General features: G+C 51.0%; 1 protein-coding gene across 1 annotated transcript; it reads right to left on the bottom strand.

Moving 5' to 3' along the window:
* Positions 1 to 1,257: 1,257 nt before the first annotated feature.
* On the bottom strand, positions 1,258 to 16,483 carry LOC8034279 (glutamate receptor ionotropic, NMDA 3A). The gene is made up of 9 exons (XM_040219216.3): positions 16,032 to 16,483; positions 13,158 to 13,554; positions 12,210 to 12,456; positions 10,409 to 10,712; positions 8,911 to 9,633; positions 6,745 to 7,326; positions 5,363 to 5,482; positions 5,217 to 5,290; positions 1,258 to 4,919 (listed from the first exon to the last, which is right to left on the bottom strand). Exons 1-9 carry the CDS (start codon positions 16,422 to 16,424, stop codon positions 4,445 to 4,447), a joined length of 3,315 nt encoding a protein of 1,104 aa, XP_040075150.3. The 5' UTR covers positions 16,425 to 16,483; the 3' UTR covers positions 1,258 to 4,444.
* Positions 16,484 to 16,968: the final 485 nt, after the last annotated feature.

Below are 16,968 nucleotides of genomic sequence, written 5' to 3' on the forward strand. Positions count from 1 at the left end.
CAGCGGTGCCAGTGAGAGCACTGGCCGTTTTGATTCATACGCTTTCAGAATTGAATTTGGAGGATGAGATCTAGTCATCCGATAGAAAAGCTCCGCAAAGTGCCTTGGTTAGGGATCTGAAGCCGCTGGAACGTCGCAGAAGCGGACGCACCAAGATGGAATCGAACAGCCAGTTGATGCTTCTAGGCCTAAACAGCTTTCAAGCACTCCATGTCCTCGCACTAGATAATTTAGGGAAAAAAAAGACTGATCCCAATAACAAAACCTGATCATTAAAAAACAGATTTTGGGAAAACTAACTCGACCGTCAAAGGGTTAGTGAATATGTTATCAGCAACATCTGTATGCTTTACAGCTGAAAAGAAGAATGTGTGTATAGCACACACTTAATTTTGCTTTGGGTTTTCCACTCCTTGTCGGTTTTTACGTAACTTTTGTCACCAATTTCATGTGGCAAAGTCTTAGCAATTTTTCAAATGGAGTCCGATCAGCGTGGGTATTTTAGGACCCAGACGCTGTTTGTAGGGTGCTTCTTGGTTTCATTTCTCGCCTGGTGCGACTCAGTATTTGCCTTTGGGCCTTTCGAGACTTTCATTTTCTAACTTTACGAATTGTACGGGGATAATGCCCTTTCAGAACAGGTGCATGCAGCATTTGGGCTTCAGCTCAATTCAAAAGGATCAAACACATTGTGTGCCATAAGGAAACAAACAACAATCATATATAGATAGAGCATGTTGTTTTTGTTTGTTTTCTGTCTCGTCTCATCCAGAAGTTGCATAAATTACAGAACAAAAGTGAGACTGGCTGCAGAGTTTTAGTGCACGAAAAATGTGCAGCTTGCCCTTGGTAATCAGAATGTGATCAAACCGTAGGAGTGAATAAAAAGATTTTTTTCTCGTTAAATTGCAACGCTCGAGCCGTTTCTTTCACAAGGCGTCATTGTGGAAAATTGATTGATGAAAAGTATAAATTCTAAAACTTGTAATGGGTACTAAAGAATTTTTTTCGCAATGTGGCAGATTAGCGAGTTGGGGCGTTCAGGTGAAAACACAATGATCGACAGATTGTGGGATAGTCAGTTGGTGGTCATTCTCCCATCAAACACCGAAACCAAAGCCGGAAGAGCAGACTGTAATAGTAGGTCTGGCTAACTCAACCTAAAACCGTCTCAAGTTTTCTTGAAAAGCTGCGCTAACGACTCAAATGCACCAACGGCACGTTTGACCGCAGAGAAACACAACCGCCACAAGATTTTTGCGTAAACTTTATTTCAGCTTGCAACAACTCCAAACAAGTGGCACTCTAGGCTTTTTTTTTTTTTTTTTTTTTTGTGACCAGTGACGAGACTATGTACAGAGGGTCGACCCCGCGTTTTCCCCCCAATAGAAAAGAATCGGCCAATGCTGCGACGGCTTCTGAAAGAGGGAGAGAGGTGCGCCTGCAAAGAGCGAACGTCCGACGACCTCTCGCGCCTCCTTCCGCTACTCCGGCCTCTGTAGTCTGACACGGACTCCCGTCGGCACGGCGAACGACCACGCTCGAGCAAAGGGGGGTGGCGGCAACCGCCGACGGGAGCCGCGGCGCGCGGCGACCTTCTGCCCTTGGAAAAGTGTTTCCGAAAGCACTACGGTGAAGAGTCCTAAAAAGCGATTCTCTAAACGGCATTCGCATGAGGGTGAGGGAGATGCGTGCACGAGCGGACCACCGGCCGGTTCGAGCACCCTAGGTGGGAAGAGGCAGTCTGGGCTCGAACCGCAAAACTAACGCGCCACACTCGAACAAGGGAACGCGCACGTCGCAGCTACGGCGCCCAAAACGGGCCGACCACCGACGTGCTCGGCCGACACCTGTACTCTCTCTCGTTGTGGTTGGCGACGGAACAAGGACCGACTAGCAGGCAGCCCTGGAACTGCATTTTACCAGAGCGAAGGTTTCGCTGTACTTGCGAGATCGAATTCACGCATTATCTGCGAGAGACAATCGTTTATGACATTGTCAAAAAACTTTCGTGCCAAGGAAAAATTTTGAAAAATGAGCGAAAGTAGTGTAAAGTTTACGGAAATCGCGAATGGTCCAGGGTTACCCGACTCATGGCGCCAGTGTGCTCTCTCGTGTAAGAGATCACGACGAGGGGTTCCAACGGAGTACGGGTAAGAAAGTCTTTCGGATGGAGTACAGGTAACAGAGTCGTAGTGCCAAGATTTCGGATGCAGAACGTTCGGCACTACCGCTTTGGTATCTAGAAGAAGTTCGATGATTTAGGCTGGGACGCTGCCCAGGTGTCGCGGGAGCCGCCATTAAACTCTACAGACGATTCTAGAAGCACTGGTAAGGAAGGCGAGCAGATGCGAGCATTGCCGCCGCCGCAATTTTCGGTTCCTGTGATTTTCATAGACGGGGGAGCCTAGCGCGCCGCGGCAGAACGGATGTCTGCCACATCCGCTCCTGCTGCTGCAATGCGGCTAAGACTGCCGCGAACTTCAGTTCGCCGCGATGACGAACTAAACGTGCGGTGGTCGGAGATGCGTTCCGGATGCCGTAGCTGCGAAGGTGCACGGAGTTTCTGTGACATTTCGTTTTCCTTCCCCCTGCATAGAACCACGTCCGCTAGACTGGAAAAAGGGAGCTGCCTCGTATAGCAACGTGTGCGGCGTAAGTGCACACCGAGCTGCAGCTGCGTCCACGAAATAGATCTTTTTTTTTTTAGAAAGTGCATAGTGAACTTTGTAGAGCAGCTGCAGTTTATATTTTTTAAAGCCTGCCGAGCCGAAACAAAAAATTTGGCACGCCGACACCGTTCTCGCAGACGACGGCAATGCATCCGCGAGACGGGTCGTGAAGACGATGCTACTTGCGAACGGAGTCGACAGAATGTCCTTGTCGGTAGCACACTACTCAAACGCCCTTTGAATACGGTGTCTCCTTTCCACGACGCAAACGATAACGCCGCTGGCTAGTGGCCGCGTGAAGCAAGCTCGAGCAGACGTAAAACCGAAGCTATGGTGCATGCGACGCATCTTTGACTGGTGTGTTTAGCGTCCTATTCTTCCCACGCACCGAAAGTGGTCCCAAAGCAGCGACAAATAACATTGCAACAGCTGGAACGTCACACTATCGGATGTCGCAGCCCCGGCGGTTGGGCATAAAGGTTCCGGACAAAAAGAAACGCGAGTGATTGCGAACGTCCCCTTCGTCGTGGCGTACCAACTCCTGGCGGCCAAAGCTTCCACGGAATGCAACTCGTAGTGGAACGGGCATCTGGCACATCCACCGCCTCTGCTAGTCAACGCCAAAATCGTGGCCGGTGACAGCGTGGCATTTCATCGGGCGGATATCGAAGGACCACTTTCTTGGACGTGGTAAACGCACCAGTCGAAGGGGCGTTTCAGGCACCACACCCGCACTGGGAAGCCTCCTGTGATCTCGAAGGGGACGAGCGAGAGGGGCCTCGCGTCGGTGGGAGCTGCCGGCCGTCCCCTCACATCCTCGTCCAATTGCGGCGGGGCCGCCCAAGGACCCTCGGCTCGGCAGACGAGGCACCCGCAGAATCCTTATATATTGCTTTTCTCCGCGTCTCGCTAAGATACATCTCTGTGTGTTTGTATATGTGTGTGTATATATATGTGTATATATATATATATAGAGGATAACCCGGTATAGGTGTACGAAAATCACAAAATACTACGGTGGCGTGTGTGCCCTCCTCGCCCTCTTCCCCCAAATGTAAAGCAGCGACCCGCCCCGCGCTCATAAACAGGCCCGCTCTCAGCCCGGTGAGAGTGTATATGTGAGTGGGCGGGGCCTAGAAGGAGAGTGAGCCCGCGTCTTGGTCCCGAGGCGGGGGCTGGGGCGGCCATTGCGGGGCCGCGGACGAACGCACCAAAGGGACGCGGGCAGTAGTTAGCACCAGGGGGGGCCCCCCCGTATATCTCCGCCGGCTGAGTGGCTGCGCGGTTGTACGCTCATCAAGTGCTGTGAACCCGGGGGTCCCGCGAGAGCCACATAACGCTCCTGGAGTGCCATGCTCCGTAGCGTCTGCTTGGACCGAAAATAGAGCCCTCTGATTGGCAGCCTGCGGCCACGTCGATGCAAGCTTGGTCGGCCGAGTCAAAAGTATGATTTGTGCGGTATGCTATAAGCTGCGGAGAGCACGCCGCAAACGTCTGGCCGGCCGTAATAAAAAGCTAGATGGCTGACTTCATCGTGTCTCGAAGCACGATATCCTTTAAGTTCGGGCCACGTGGGATTTCATTGTCTGCTTCGCCCAGCTTCCTAGCTTTTAAAAATGGATGCCTTCCGAGACGTTCGAGGTGCAAGGAAGTGCTCACGAGGAAAATATTTCGCTCGATGCCAGTTCGACGGCTGCACCCGTGCGGTATCACGAAATCGGAGCTATGGAGTTCCGGCGCTCCGCAAGCGTTCCGTGGCTCTAGGACCCGTCTCAGGGCGGCTTGTTGCGCAGGGCGCTGTGAAGAAACGCCAGTTTGCGCTCGAGTGCCTGCTTCTCCCGCAGCGCCTCCCGCAGCAAGTTCAACAGACGGCGCTCCGAGTCGCGCCAGCGATGCAGCAGCTGCTCGCGGCTCAGCGCGCGCAAACGGACATCGTCGAGGTCGCTGGCGCAGCTCGGCGGCGCCCGCCGTGGTTGCCAGGCCGGCCGCATGTGCGAGAGGTCGCCCAGGGAGTGGGAGCGGCGGCGGCGACACGCCGGCGGAGCGACGGAGGGAAGTTCCTCGAGGCTGACGCTGAGGAGAGCACCGTGCACCCACGAAGATGTCGGAGCAGACGAGGAACTCGAACCGCTTGGAGGCGAGGGCTCGCGCACCAGCAGGGGTCCGATGCTCGAGGTGGCACTGAACGGACCCTCGTGCGGACTCGTCGGCGACTCCTCGTCTCTCTCCGTCTGCTGCTGTCGAACCCTGCACGCAGACGCAAGACGAAATTCAGGTCGCTCCAGTGTACGACTCCACCGCATTGCGAGAGGGATTCTCAAGGAGTCTCCAAGAGGGTGGGCAAGAGGATGAACCAGTATTGTTATGTTTGTGTAGAGGTCTGTTTGTGCAAACAGCACTTTGCAGTATATCAGCGCTGTTTTGAATCAGCACCGACAGTACTGCCAATGCAGTGCTGCCTGTGTTACCTTGGCGCTGATACACAGGTGTGAACTGGCTTTAAAGCGCTAAATAGAACCACATTCACGGGAAAGTAATACTCACACCCTCCTGATTTCCTGGATCATCTCAAAGAACTGGGACTTGCTTTTCCTACGGCGAGCCTCCTCCTTGATCTTCTGCAGGAGGGACAAAGCAGACGGCAAACTTAGCAAGGTTTAATTCTCGTCGGACTGCGACTTGTCACTTACTCGCTTGACGCTCTTCTGGAACAGACTGGCTATCTGGCCCTCACGGAGATTGCTCACAATCTCCTTGGCCGAGTGGTGTGGAGACACCAGTTCTACGGTGTTGATGAAGCGGTAAAGCTTCTGCAACCAAAGGAAAGGCAAAGATGTAGGAATTAAGTAGTGAAACTGTATGTAGGCAGATGCAATGGTACAGTATACTCCGTAATTCAAACTCCAGGAAGCCGTGAATTTTGTCTGATTCATCAGAAATTCATCTAAATATGATGCAAGATAACATGATTTGCCATACGAATGTCTACACATACAAAGCAGATATTTGATGATTTCCTCTTCACAGACCTACTGATTATAAGCAGGTATGTCACATATGAAACAATTGTGAAATGTATGACATAATTTTAATTATCTCTAAAAAATGTTGTTTATCATGGACTGTTTAGAGCACATCACAACTCAAAACAGTTTGTTCATCAGGCCAAAAAGTTACCTAATGTGCACTATTAAGTTCACATTAGGTATTAAGTTCACATCACACATGAGCGATAAAATGGGCACCGCGCGGTAGTTTCTATAGCAACTTGCGTGGACGCTGTGACGTGGACCTATGTCATATGCCACAGCATACCATCATCCGTGCAAGTTGCATTGGAAATTTTTGCCTGGTGCCCATTTTCATAGCTCATGTGTGCCCGCTTGAGTGCGCTTCTCACCCGAGCACTGGTGTACCGCGGAGAAGCAACGCCCGAGGAAGCAAGCTCCGCGGGAGTCGCTTCTCTGCAGTGCACAGGTGCTCGGAAAGAAACGCAGTCAATGGGGACGCGACAACAAAAAGTGAATTGCACGAAAATGCCGTCCGAATTAAGTGGCTTACGAATACATTAAAAACATAGCGGGACAACCAAAATTTTGAAATTTGTTTGAATTAACCAGAAGTATGAAATATCCGAGCTTGAATTATTGAGAGCCTACAGTACTTGTAGACTATTGGCTCCAGTCTATAATAATAATATTGATGCATTCTGTGCATTTTTTCTGAGAAGACAGCACCGCAGCAGTAAAACTAGCAGTAGTAATTGCTTTGGGTGGGGAGCTGTGTTTGAGGAAATCAGTAAGGTCTCAGAAACCACTCAACATGGTTAACAATATCCAACTAGCTTAAGAACCAATCAACATTGTAAATCAGTCTCCAAAACTAGTTCGGGGATCGAGGAATGTGCCGAATGAATCGACCGATCCCCAACTACAGCCCAAGAGTCAATCAACGAGGTAAATCAATGGGCCTATGCATCCCCAACTAGCCCAAGAATAAGTGTGGTAAATCAATCAATCAATCAGTCTTCAACTAGCCCAAGAATCAATCAATCGATGGACAAGTCTCAGACCTGGCTGAAGAACATGAGGTTGGGGCTCTTCCAGAAGCACTGCTTGGAGCGAGCCCTGAGCCCCGGCAGAGCGTAGCGGAACACGAGGTGCTCGAGGATGAGAACTAGCGAGCCTGCCAGCAGCCCAACTAGAAGCATGATGAAGAGACCTGCCACTGCACGCACGCCCAGCGGCATCGGCTTGTCCAGACGCTGAAGCAGGCCGTCCTGGAGACAGTGCGCCCGCCCGTACCACTTCCCGTGCAACTGGTCCAGGTAGCCCACAGCGTTGTAGCGCAGGATGAGTTCGGACACGGCAGCAGTGAGCGGGAAGCCGCGGGCCATGCCCACGGCGTAGGCGTCGTCGAAGATGGAGTCACCCAGGAGACGGAGCCGGCAGCTCGGCTCATTGGCCCGGTAGTAGTTGAGGACGGCCGTGTCCCCGATTAGGACGTCCAGGGTGCCCAGGCGCAGTGACTCGAGTCCTTGCTCGAGCGAGGCGACGCCAAAGCGCTGGATGTGTTCCCAGAGACGCTTGTTCTCGGCAAAGACATAGCCCTCGGCTGCAGTACCACGGGCCGTGCCTGTGCGCTGGCTGAGGAGCTGCAAAACGTGGCAAAAGGAAACGAATCCAAATCGAATTTCGGGGTTTTGTGTGAGTCAAACCAACGAAGGACATCTGGCGCGCCCCGGCGGAGGACTGAGGATTCATTTCGACCACCGGGGGAAGGGGCGGTCTTTTGACGTGCAACTGAAATCACGGTTACGTGTCAAAAGGGCGTCGAATTGCGGGCACCTCGGCTTGAATTCGAATGCCGTTCGGGGATTTGTAGGACGGCGCTTCGTCTTGGAGCCTAATGAAAGGCTCCAAGGCATTCTATTAGAAGGTGTTATTATGATTACGAATATATTCTTACCACTTTAAGCTTACAAAATTTTTTGACACGTAGACCCTTGCATGATACCATATTTTTACACAAAGTGATCCACGGACAATACTAAGCTCTGTACATTTTCACGCGTCTGCTTGCGTCTGTAGAAAGCACTCTGTATTCTACCCATCCTCGATGGACACACTGACACCGTTAATTTGCATGCAAATTTCAGTCAATAACTTAGCATCATCATCTTTTGATATTTTTCATGACTTTGCTTCCTTCAAGCGTGATCTTGACATACTGCTGTACCATCCCTAAAACAATGTCTCATTGAGGCTCTTTTTTTTCTTTCTATGTGCCACCACATCAAAACCTCATGGTTGCTCTGGGGCACTAAAAAAATAAAGGATTATTATTAGTATTAAAGAAAACCATATTGCACAAGATATTCTGGATTTATGTGCTAATGCAGCTAGGGCTACGTTCAAAACAATGGGAAAGGGCTTGGGATTAACTTGGAGCACCGGGCAATATTTTGTGTGCAGTAATATGTTAGCAATGTTTTTGCAATCAGTATCCCCCAAGCTATGAACGAGTGGGGTAGGTATAAATCGTCCCTTACTGGATTAATGATGAGGGATACATTACCTAGCTCATACTCGCATTGCGTGGCATACAGGTTTGAGGGAATGTTGACTGTATCATTACAAAAACGCTATCGGACTGGAATTACTCTTTTTTGAAAAAAACTTTTCATACTCGCAAATTTTTTAGTTTTAATTTTGGTAGCACAGACACCTGCAGACAGGGCACTCTGTCAGAAATACTGTAGCTGCCAAGACACTTGGACAAACGAGCTGGCTACGATTCCTTTTGTTCGGGTATTTTGGACACCTTGTTAAACACCCAATCCAATTGTAAACAGCGTTCTGCATCTGGCATACGACCCTGGGCACATAGGTCAGAAGGGTGCTTGTAATCTGCAACCTCTCAAGGATTGGGAGTGCTTTGCACTTATGTGTGGATTTGCAGATGCCCTTGTCAGGTGTGTACTGCAAGTCATTACTGAGTTCATTCCCATGCAACTTTCCTCTGAATCTGCAGGTATAGGTATCTGATACTACTGGTTGACAAAGACAAAAGTGGAACACGAAGTTGCAGCATTGGCAGAAAAAAAAGCTTGAGTGCATCTCATTGCCTGATAATTAAACAGCGGGCATTACAGAGTACTTTTAGAGCATTGGCACAGGTGAGAGCTGCAGTATCACAAGCCTCGTGAAGGAAGTGGGGCGACGAAACGCTTACGCACACTGGTGTCGTGGAAGTCGTGCACTTGCATCTGGAAGAATAGGCCCGCAAAGTGGGCCGCGATGTTGGCCGTGTAGCTGGCGAGGAAGATGACGGAGAAGCAGCCCCACAGGTTAATGAGCACTTTGTTGGGCCAGGATTTGGGTGCCTTGAAGGCCACCAGGTGGGAGAAAAGCAGCGACCACATCACCCACAGTGCCGAGGCCAGGCTGAAGTTACGCGTGCGCTGGCGCCCCCACGGGTTCAGCCCGAACGGCGAGAACCACTCGTAGAGGGCCGCCGCCAGTGCCGTCACTTTCAGGCTGAGGAAGATGGCCAGCCAGAGGGGCACGCTGAAGGGCACCAGGAACGCCGACAGTGGCACGTCCCGCTTGACCGCATACGCCAGGCACGACACGCCCGAGTGGAAGAATGGCACCGAGAAGTCGACTCGGCGGGAGCGGGACGACGTGACGGAGTAGGCTGTGGCCGCCACGTGTGCTGCACCCGAGATGAGGTCGGCGGTGATGCCGCCCCAACGGCCGCCACGGTCGGTGCCGAAGCTCCCGTCGGCAACAAGGTAGAGGTCAAAGTCGAAGGAGAGGTCGCGGGCGAGCGACTTGAGCAGGTCAATGGCAATGCCCGCGCAGCAGGTCACGTTGTAGCCGGGGTGGCGAGTGTGGCCCCCCGTCCGGTGGTAGTGGGCAAACAGGGCCGCCAGTTCGTCCGAGATGGCCGTCGAGACCTGTTGGGCAGACATTGTCACTATTGACCGATCCAATCACCAAGATGACTTTTTTGTGCGACAAGTAGCTAAAGAGGGCTGGGGGTATGTCCGAGATAGTCGTCAAAAGTGTCGAGGTGGACAACGGTGTGTTGGCACGAGAAATATATTTCTTATAGTGTGTGCATTTTCACTAGTGATAGGGTGCTCAAATCACTAATATTTCCTTTCTCTTAGTGCCACATGGCTTAAGAGGGCTGCAAGTTCGTCCGAAATGGTCGTCGAAATCTGTCCGGTTGGACAACCATGTGTTGGCACAAGAAATATTCATCTTAGAATGTACATTTGCACATTGTCCTAATGATAGAGTGTTCCAATCACCAAGATATCCTTTCTCTTAGCGACACCTATTTCTCGTTGCATCGTTAAAATATGGGCAGGGGTAAACAGAGAAGTAGAGGCTGCCAGACAGTGCTGCAAATGCCAGGACAAGAAGGCCCTCTAAGACATACTTAAATGTGTTCTGCGATCAATTCTATTTGATTGCTACGAGTGTGTCAGCGACCGTCGGGAAACATTGCCCGTGATTACACAAAGAGGACACATGGCCAGAGGCTGGCAGTTGCCATTAACTAAACTAGCCAATCGAGATCAGTGAGAAGCAAAAACAAAATCGAACACACAACATTCTTGCACAGGAGGTTGTTTTGGCATCTTCCGTTCATCCCAATCTCAAATCCGTGTTTGTGCCTGCTAAGCCTTTGAAATGGGAACTGATTACAGGGGACAAACGTACCTGAAGACAAGGGACTCCAGTGAGGCAGCTTCCGTTCCTCAGACGAGTGGCGGCCATGACAAAGGGCGCTGCGTACGCCGTGACAACTCTGAAACGCGGCTGGCCGAACGGCCGAGGTCCCATCAACGTCGGCTCGCCCGTCGAGGGCCACAGCACCGCATCGAGGACGGCGGAACCCTTGGTGACGTTACCCACGGAACGCCACTGGGCACCGCCCTCCGCCGGCACCAAGTTTAAAATGTCAAACACGGGCGGAGGAAATCGCTGACTCTGCACGGCGTCGGCCGCCGCCGCCCTCAGGTACCTGCGGGAAAAGGAGGCGGGGTTACCTGCAGGGGGACAAATCAGTGGTCTCGAGAGAAAGAGAGGGATGGAAGAGTGGAGAAAAAAAGCAGATGATTGTTTAGGCATGTTCGTTTGGTCACGCTGAGTCGAAGTTGTTTGAGCGCTCGTTAACTTTACTTGTTTTTGTACAACCTGCGATGCCAGTGTTTACCTGCAAAGTAAGCTAGAAAAGAGCTAGGCACAGACGTTACGGGTGATGTTCTGCTGCTTTTTTGTGTATATTAAGGTGCCGCCAGCGATATGGGCCCATTGGGACCATCCACAGGTCCGTCTACCTCTTCTACTAGATTATTACATTAACTCCATGGCTACTTTTGAGGCTGCCATTTTGTTTCAGGTCAAAAAGCTGACAAGCTTTTGGCTAAAAAAGATATCTCCTCACAACTTGGCATCTCCTGGGAGCCAACTAAAAGTTAAAATTTTAGGCTGTGCGAACTCAACAGGAATTTTGTTTTTCAAGATTGTTCATTACGACGAGACGTGACAGATTTTGGGAATGAAAGAATATGCTATTGATAATTTATGTATGATACAAGCTTCTTTGTGAGCTAAGAAAGCAGACATTTGTCAAGGTGTGCCGTGTATGAAAAGATTTTCGTGTCGACTAAGCACCAGGTGCGGCCTATGCACCGGGTGCAAACTAGTATCTAAGCAAAAAACGTTTTTTATTGCCTAAATTGGTTTTTGCAGACTATACACCGGGTGCAAACTATAGCCAGGAAAATGCAGTAGTTTGAAAGGGTGCGAAGACACCATAAAGGCCCGTTCACATACTCGCATTGCTTAGGGCCGACTTGTTGCAATCTCTTACGATGATAGAGCATGCTGGTGCCATCTTTGAGGTGACCCTGGAACTGCATTTCAATAAAGCGAAGGTTTTGCGGTAAAACAGAAGGAATTTGGATGAACCTTTGGTTCATCCAAATTCCTTCCCAAAGAGAGAGTTCCAGTTATCTTATTCGCCATGCAGTGAACTGAATTCCTGCCTACCCGACCACTTTTAATGGGGAAGAAATCTGTTCAATGCTTCACAATTTGGTTTGATTAGCCAAGAATAAAACGGTTTACGCTATACAAACAAATTGACAGCGCACCAAATAATCTGTTGTCTGCAGGAACATAATTTATGAAATGAAACAAATGACAAAATTTGGAGTCACTCCAAGGTGGCTGTGTTGTCTCCACCCCTCCGACTGAGTCCAATTCTTCTAAAATTATTTGGCCCACTAAACTTAAAGTTGTCCGCGCAACACCTCAAACATTTTGAAGGATTCGAGTGAATTTTTAACAACTCTACAACCAGACTTAATCTCTTTGTTCTTTTGTGATACAATTATGATAATGAAATGCAGCACAACTCCTCAGAAAAGTTTCATATTGACAATTTTGAAGTGTATGGAGGCATTACATCGTGTGTAGTCTAAAAAAAACCCAAATGGTCCCCAAGCACACATACCCGTGGAGCCTTTGTGAAAACATCTCTCTTCGAGCGCTGGGTTCCTCCCAGCAGGACGGTGTGGGAGCCCCGGAAGCATTGCGGAGCGCCAGAGGATACTCTATGGGGCCCCAGCGCGAGAGTCCGTCGTGTAGTAGTCCGGCCAGCAGGCGAGGGGCATCCGTACGCTCCACGTGGCTCTGCCTCAGCTGCAGGCTCAGGGCTCCCAGGGGACAGCCCTTTAAGGCCGACCCCTCCACGTCTCCGCCTGCGAGCAGAGCGAGGAAAACGCTTTGAGGCTCGGCCAAGTTGGCAGTTGTTCGAAGACAGTGATAATGAATGAATGAATGAATGAAAATAAATGAATGAATGAAAATGAATGAATGAATGAACGAAAGAGAGCATTTTGGTCGGTTCTTTCTTGTCTATATCTCGTCATTTTGCTCTGTGCGCCTTTTAGAAGCAATATATAGAGTCACTAAGCAATGAGAGAGTAGGGAAACGGACACCATCTTAGGTCTGGCTCTAGTAATGTCAACAAGGGACAAACCCAAGCAGCAAAAATGTCCTATGAACGTCCAGAGGACATCCCTGGAATTAAAATAAGATGATCTGATGGGCGAGTTGGTTATACATAATACACACTGCAGCGCAAAGGACAAGGACAAGTGAAAGATGTAGACAAGCGCTGTACATCCCTGAAACGTAGGGACATTCTAAAGACATGCTACTAGGGAAGGGCCAGATAAACCAATGAAGGAGCAATGTTGAAAGCTTGATCTTAAATAAAACAAGTTAAGCAACCCAGCTGCCTGTAGAAAGTAAAATGATACACGCAACAATTAGTTGGAGGAAACAAAAAATTATACTCGCATGTCGGATAGTGATCTAGCCAGAGATTTGATATATATCTGTGCGGGCGATGTCTTGGTGATTAACGTGGGATGTGCTCCCACCTGCAGCACTCACCACAAGGGTGCGGACTGGCCGGATTCGGGTCGTCTCGCTCCACAAACAGCCAGAGGTGGTCCCCGGCCAGAAGGCCAAGGGTTCGGGCTGCATCTAGCACGGCTCGCACCATGGGCGCCTCCACGAACAAGAGGACGATCCGCGCCTGGGATGCCGTGATCTTGGCCAGCGGCCCAAGGAGCGGCTGGGTCGGGCCGGACAGAGCCAGCCTCAGCATGGGGCGCCAGGGCACGCCGCGGCACAGGGAGCCCAGCCGCTGGGCCAGCATGGAAGACGCCGCCGACTCGTCCGTGACGAGAACAAAGTGGTACCAGCGGTTTTGGGACAGGAGGCCGAACAGCGCTTCGGTCAGCTCGGGGAGGCCGGGGTCCAGGCTCAGGTAGAGTGGGCTTGCTTCCTGCGGGGATGTCGACAATTGTTTTGAGCATATCAATGTGTCACATGGCCATGCACCTCGCACGTCGCTGGGGGTCCTTCCGGAGGTCACGTGGATCTAACACAACATTGAATTGACTTCGATGGGTCGTAGCGTCTTCTACGGACCATCGTAGAAGGAAATGGAAAGTGCCCCTCCCCCCCCCCCCCCTTTTTTCTGCGAGTGCTGCTTGTATGGTGAAAGTGGCTTGCAACTAGCTCGAGACCAGGAAAATAAATATATATATTTTCTCTGGGTTTACTATACGATGTTTCCCAACTAGCTCACCTGCATAATTTCCCTTCTGAGAAGCTCCCCTGTTCGGAAGTATTTTATAATAGTGGTGCAATGACCTGACAAACTTTGCCATCCCTGAACCTTATCTGAGCACTCTCATGTTTTGGCGTACCTTTTATAGTATTTGGATATTTCTTGTCAACATAATGTCACTGCTTCGTCCTCATCTATATTTTTACTGTTGCCTTTCAAATAGCATGCTTTGCTTCTAACCTCATTTTTGTAAAGCACTCTTTTTAAATGAAGCTCCTTCGAGGTACCTGGGCAAGCGAATAAAATCCTTATGCATGGGCTGACATTTCTTTGTAAATCTCTTTGCAGCGGTGATTAGATTGATCATTGGTAGTGCTGTACAATTTAATGTATGAGCCGTTTGGGCACATATTACATGGAACGGGTCTGGTGTCTGAAGCCCAAAAACTCGCAGCACCAGGTGTGGAAAATTGATGTATTGAGTCTTGCCCCATGTGGTAGAGGATAGTGAAGTCCAAAGTGCTGTTTCTGACAATAAACAGAAAAAAAAAGTGCCAAAGAACTCCAAATAAAACAAAAAGTAGAAAACAAATAAGTCGACAGACCACTGTGTCACCGTAACCCTTCAGGACACCCTCTGACTTTGTTTCCGAGTTCTTGCGCGCACCTGATCTAGAATACTTAATTTTTTGCCACAATTTTTTGTTCTGTAGATTTAGTTTGATGCATTTCCTTAACAGCTGACTGCTTCCACGAAACTAATTTGTGCACCCCAAACAAATCCGCGCCTGAGCCTCTAACATCTTTACTTTTCGACGCCGCTTGCATCACCAGCCAGACTGTGTGTTAACCCAAGGAAGGGATCAAAGAAGTATATAACGCCGCCACAATTAATCACAATAAAAAGGAAGCCCGACACCGCGCCTAGAAAACAAAAAGCAAACCAGACACGCATGCGTGTAAAAAGAAAACACTCTCAGACTGCCTAAAAACAAACGAGTATACACGTAAGAAAACCCTACCAGATCTCGTCCCCCGCTGATGTTAGTTTATGGCGACCCCCCGGCGGCCCCGTCGTGTCTCGGGTTTCGCTCATGATTAAACGTGGCGATGGTCGGGCCGTGGATCGACCCGTCGGTCAGCTATCGGTGGTTGCGAATAACTCGCGGGGGCTCCGCGGCACGTGCGAGCATACCGATCGATTTATTCGCTCCAGGAACGCGGTCACCCGCGCGGCCGCGAGGTGAGATAACAGACCACGTGCGTGAATTTGAACATCCTACTCCTCCCCCTCTCTCTTTTGAGAGCTGTAGAGTAAAAGTATGCGGTTGACTAGAATGTCGGTGACTCAATACCTCTCAAGTTACAACGAAATTTCGGGACTGTTGGTTACAAGGAAATTTCGGTTAAAACGAAATTTCTGCGACTTTTGGCAACAAAAACGTAACTATAACAGTTATCTTTTAGAATTGTCTTGTAACAAGCGTTCGGTTACGGTTAACTTTTCAAATTTAAATCGACACCTAACTACGCTAGGCTCAACATGAACGCTGCACGTTGTCGCCACTTCCGACGATGCCATGGGTGGAGTGATGAATCGAAAAAGGGAACCTGAACCGTTCTTCGGCAATCGCAGCACATCTGGACGTTGTAGTATGTTTGAAATGTAACTAGGACACGTTTTGTTATTTGTGTAACTGCGTCTGTAAATTACTTGCTTTGATAGTAACTCGGCCTTCAGTCCTTCCCTAAACGTTTCGTGTTTTAGTCCGAAAGAGAGAAATTGGACATTACACGAACCGACACGAGCAATCTCAAAGCGTGCCAGTTACGGATGAGACTTTCTTCGAGCCTTTCAGTTTGTTTGTTCTTTTTTCTTCGTCTCTTTCCGAGGTCGCGTGTTTAAAGGACGTTTCTGCTCGGGTTAAACCTCGGATCCAAACCACCGTCGAAACGACGTTCCTGCAGCGTGATCCTAGTTCCCTCCCTAGAGATAGTGACCCGATCTCACGGCCCCAGACCGGAAATCTATCCAGTGCAACTCCTGAAGCGACATATTCGATGCTCTGAGCACTCCCGACCAACGCAGCCGGCCCCCCTAAACACCGGGCGGACAAACCGGCAATCGGCGCCACCGGCAAGCGCGCTTCCCCGCACCGACGGTGCCCACGCGGGGAAGCCCAACTCACCTGCGCGGCGCGGTCCAGGTACCCCCCGGTGTACGCGAGCACGGGCATCCTGGCCCGTCCCGCGGCGAGCGCCGGCGCGAAGGCCGCCGGCGGCGCCGCCAACGACACGACGAGCAGGGGTGCGTGTCCCTCGAGCGCGGTGCAGAGCGCGGACAGGGCAGCCCGGGTGTCGGGCACGGCGCTGAAGGCGGCCACGACCCAGGAGGTCGCGGAGGCATCCCCTGGCCCGGCGCCCCAGCGCGCCAACGCGCGGCGCAGGGCCCGGGCTAGCTGGGGCGCCGAGCGCGGCGGGAGCGCGGCGAGGAGCGCCGGCGTCGAGTCGACGGCCACCAGTAGCACGGCGGGCACGAGCAGCAGCCAGGCGACCAGCACGGGCGGCGCCAGGCGCGCCATGGCGCCCGCTACTGGTCGCGGCGCCGCGCGGAAGGCGCCATGGCTGCGGTGGCTGCGGGCCCACTGCGGCGCGCTGCGGCGGCCGCTAGCGCGCATGCGCGGCCTCGAGCCCGGCGCCATAGCCCTGGACTCGCGACGGTGGCGCCGGTGTTGTCCCGTGGCGGGGTGCGGGTGGAGCGCGTGGGGCAGAGCCGTATATTGGGAGAGTTTGGCCATTCATTGGTATCAATGGGGCGAAAATCTATTGGTCGAATAGTTGATTGACAGGCCGCTCGTGGCCAATCACAAGCCGCAAAACCTCCCCTAGCGGTGGTCGTGAGCCTCAAAAGTAAAGCAGGGTTCGGTAATTTCATTTTAGCGTCGCTAGAGTTAAAAAAGTTAACGCTCGGTGACTGAAAACTTGGTGAAGGAATGCGCACGCGGACACGTGCGTTGAAATAACGTAAACAAAAGTTTGTGTAGCCGCGGGAGTTCCGCCGTTCCGGTCTTGTTTGAAAAATGGGTCGTTGTTGTGCTCTGAAGTGCCGGAACAGAGCTTCCAGGG

The sequence above is a fragment of the Ixodes scapularis genome, unplaced genomic scaffold (genome assembly GCF_016920785.2).
Source record: "Ixodes scapularis isolate PalLabHiFi unplaced genomic scaffold, ASM1692078v2 PGA_scaffold12__126_contigs__length_90152505, whole genome shotgun sequence".
NCBI lineage: Eukaryota > Metazoa > Arthropoda > Arachnida > Ixodida > Ixodidae > Ixodes > Ixodes scapularis.

Excerpts from the sequence above, each read along its gene's own strand:
- LOC8034279 (XM_040219216.3), bottom strand. The coding sequence starts at position 16,424 with ATGGCGCGCCTGGCGCCGCCCGTGCTGGTCGCCTGGCTGCTGCTCGTG. Across the intron at positions 9,634-10,408 it reads CTGGAGTCCCTTGTCTTCAG|GTCTCGACGGCCATCTCGGA; the intron begins GTACGTTTGTCC and ends TCTGCCCAACAG. Across the intron at positions 7,327-8,910 it reads ACGACTTCCACGACACCAGT|CTCCTCAGCCAGCGCACAGG; the intron begins GTGCGTAAGCGT and ends CACGTTTTGCAG.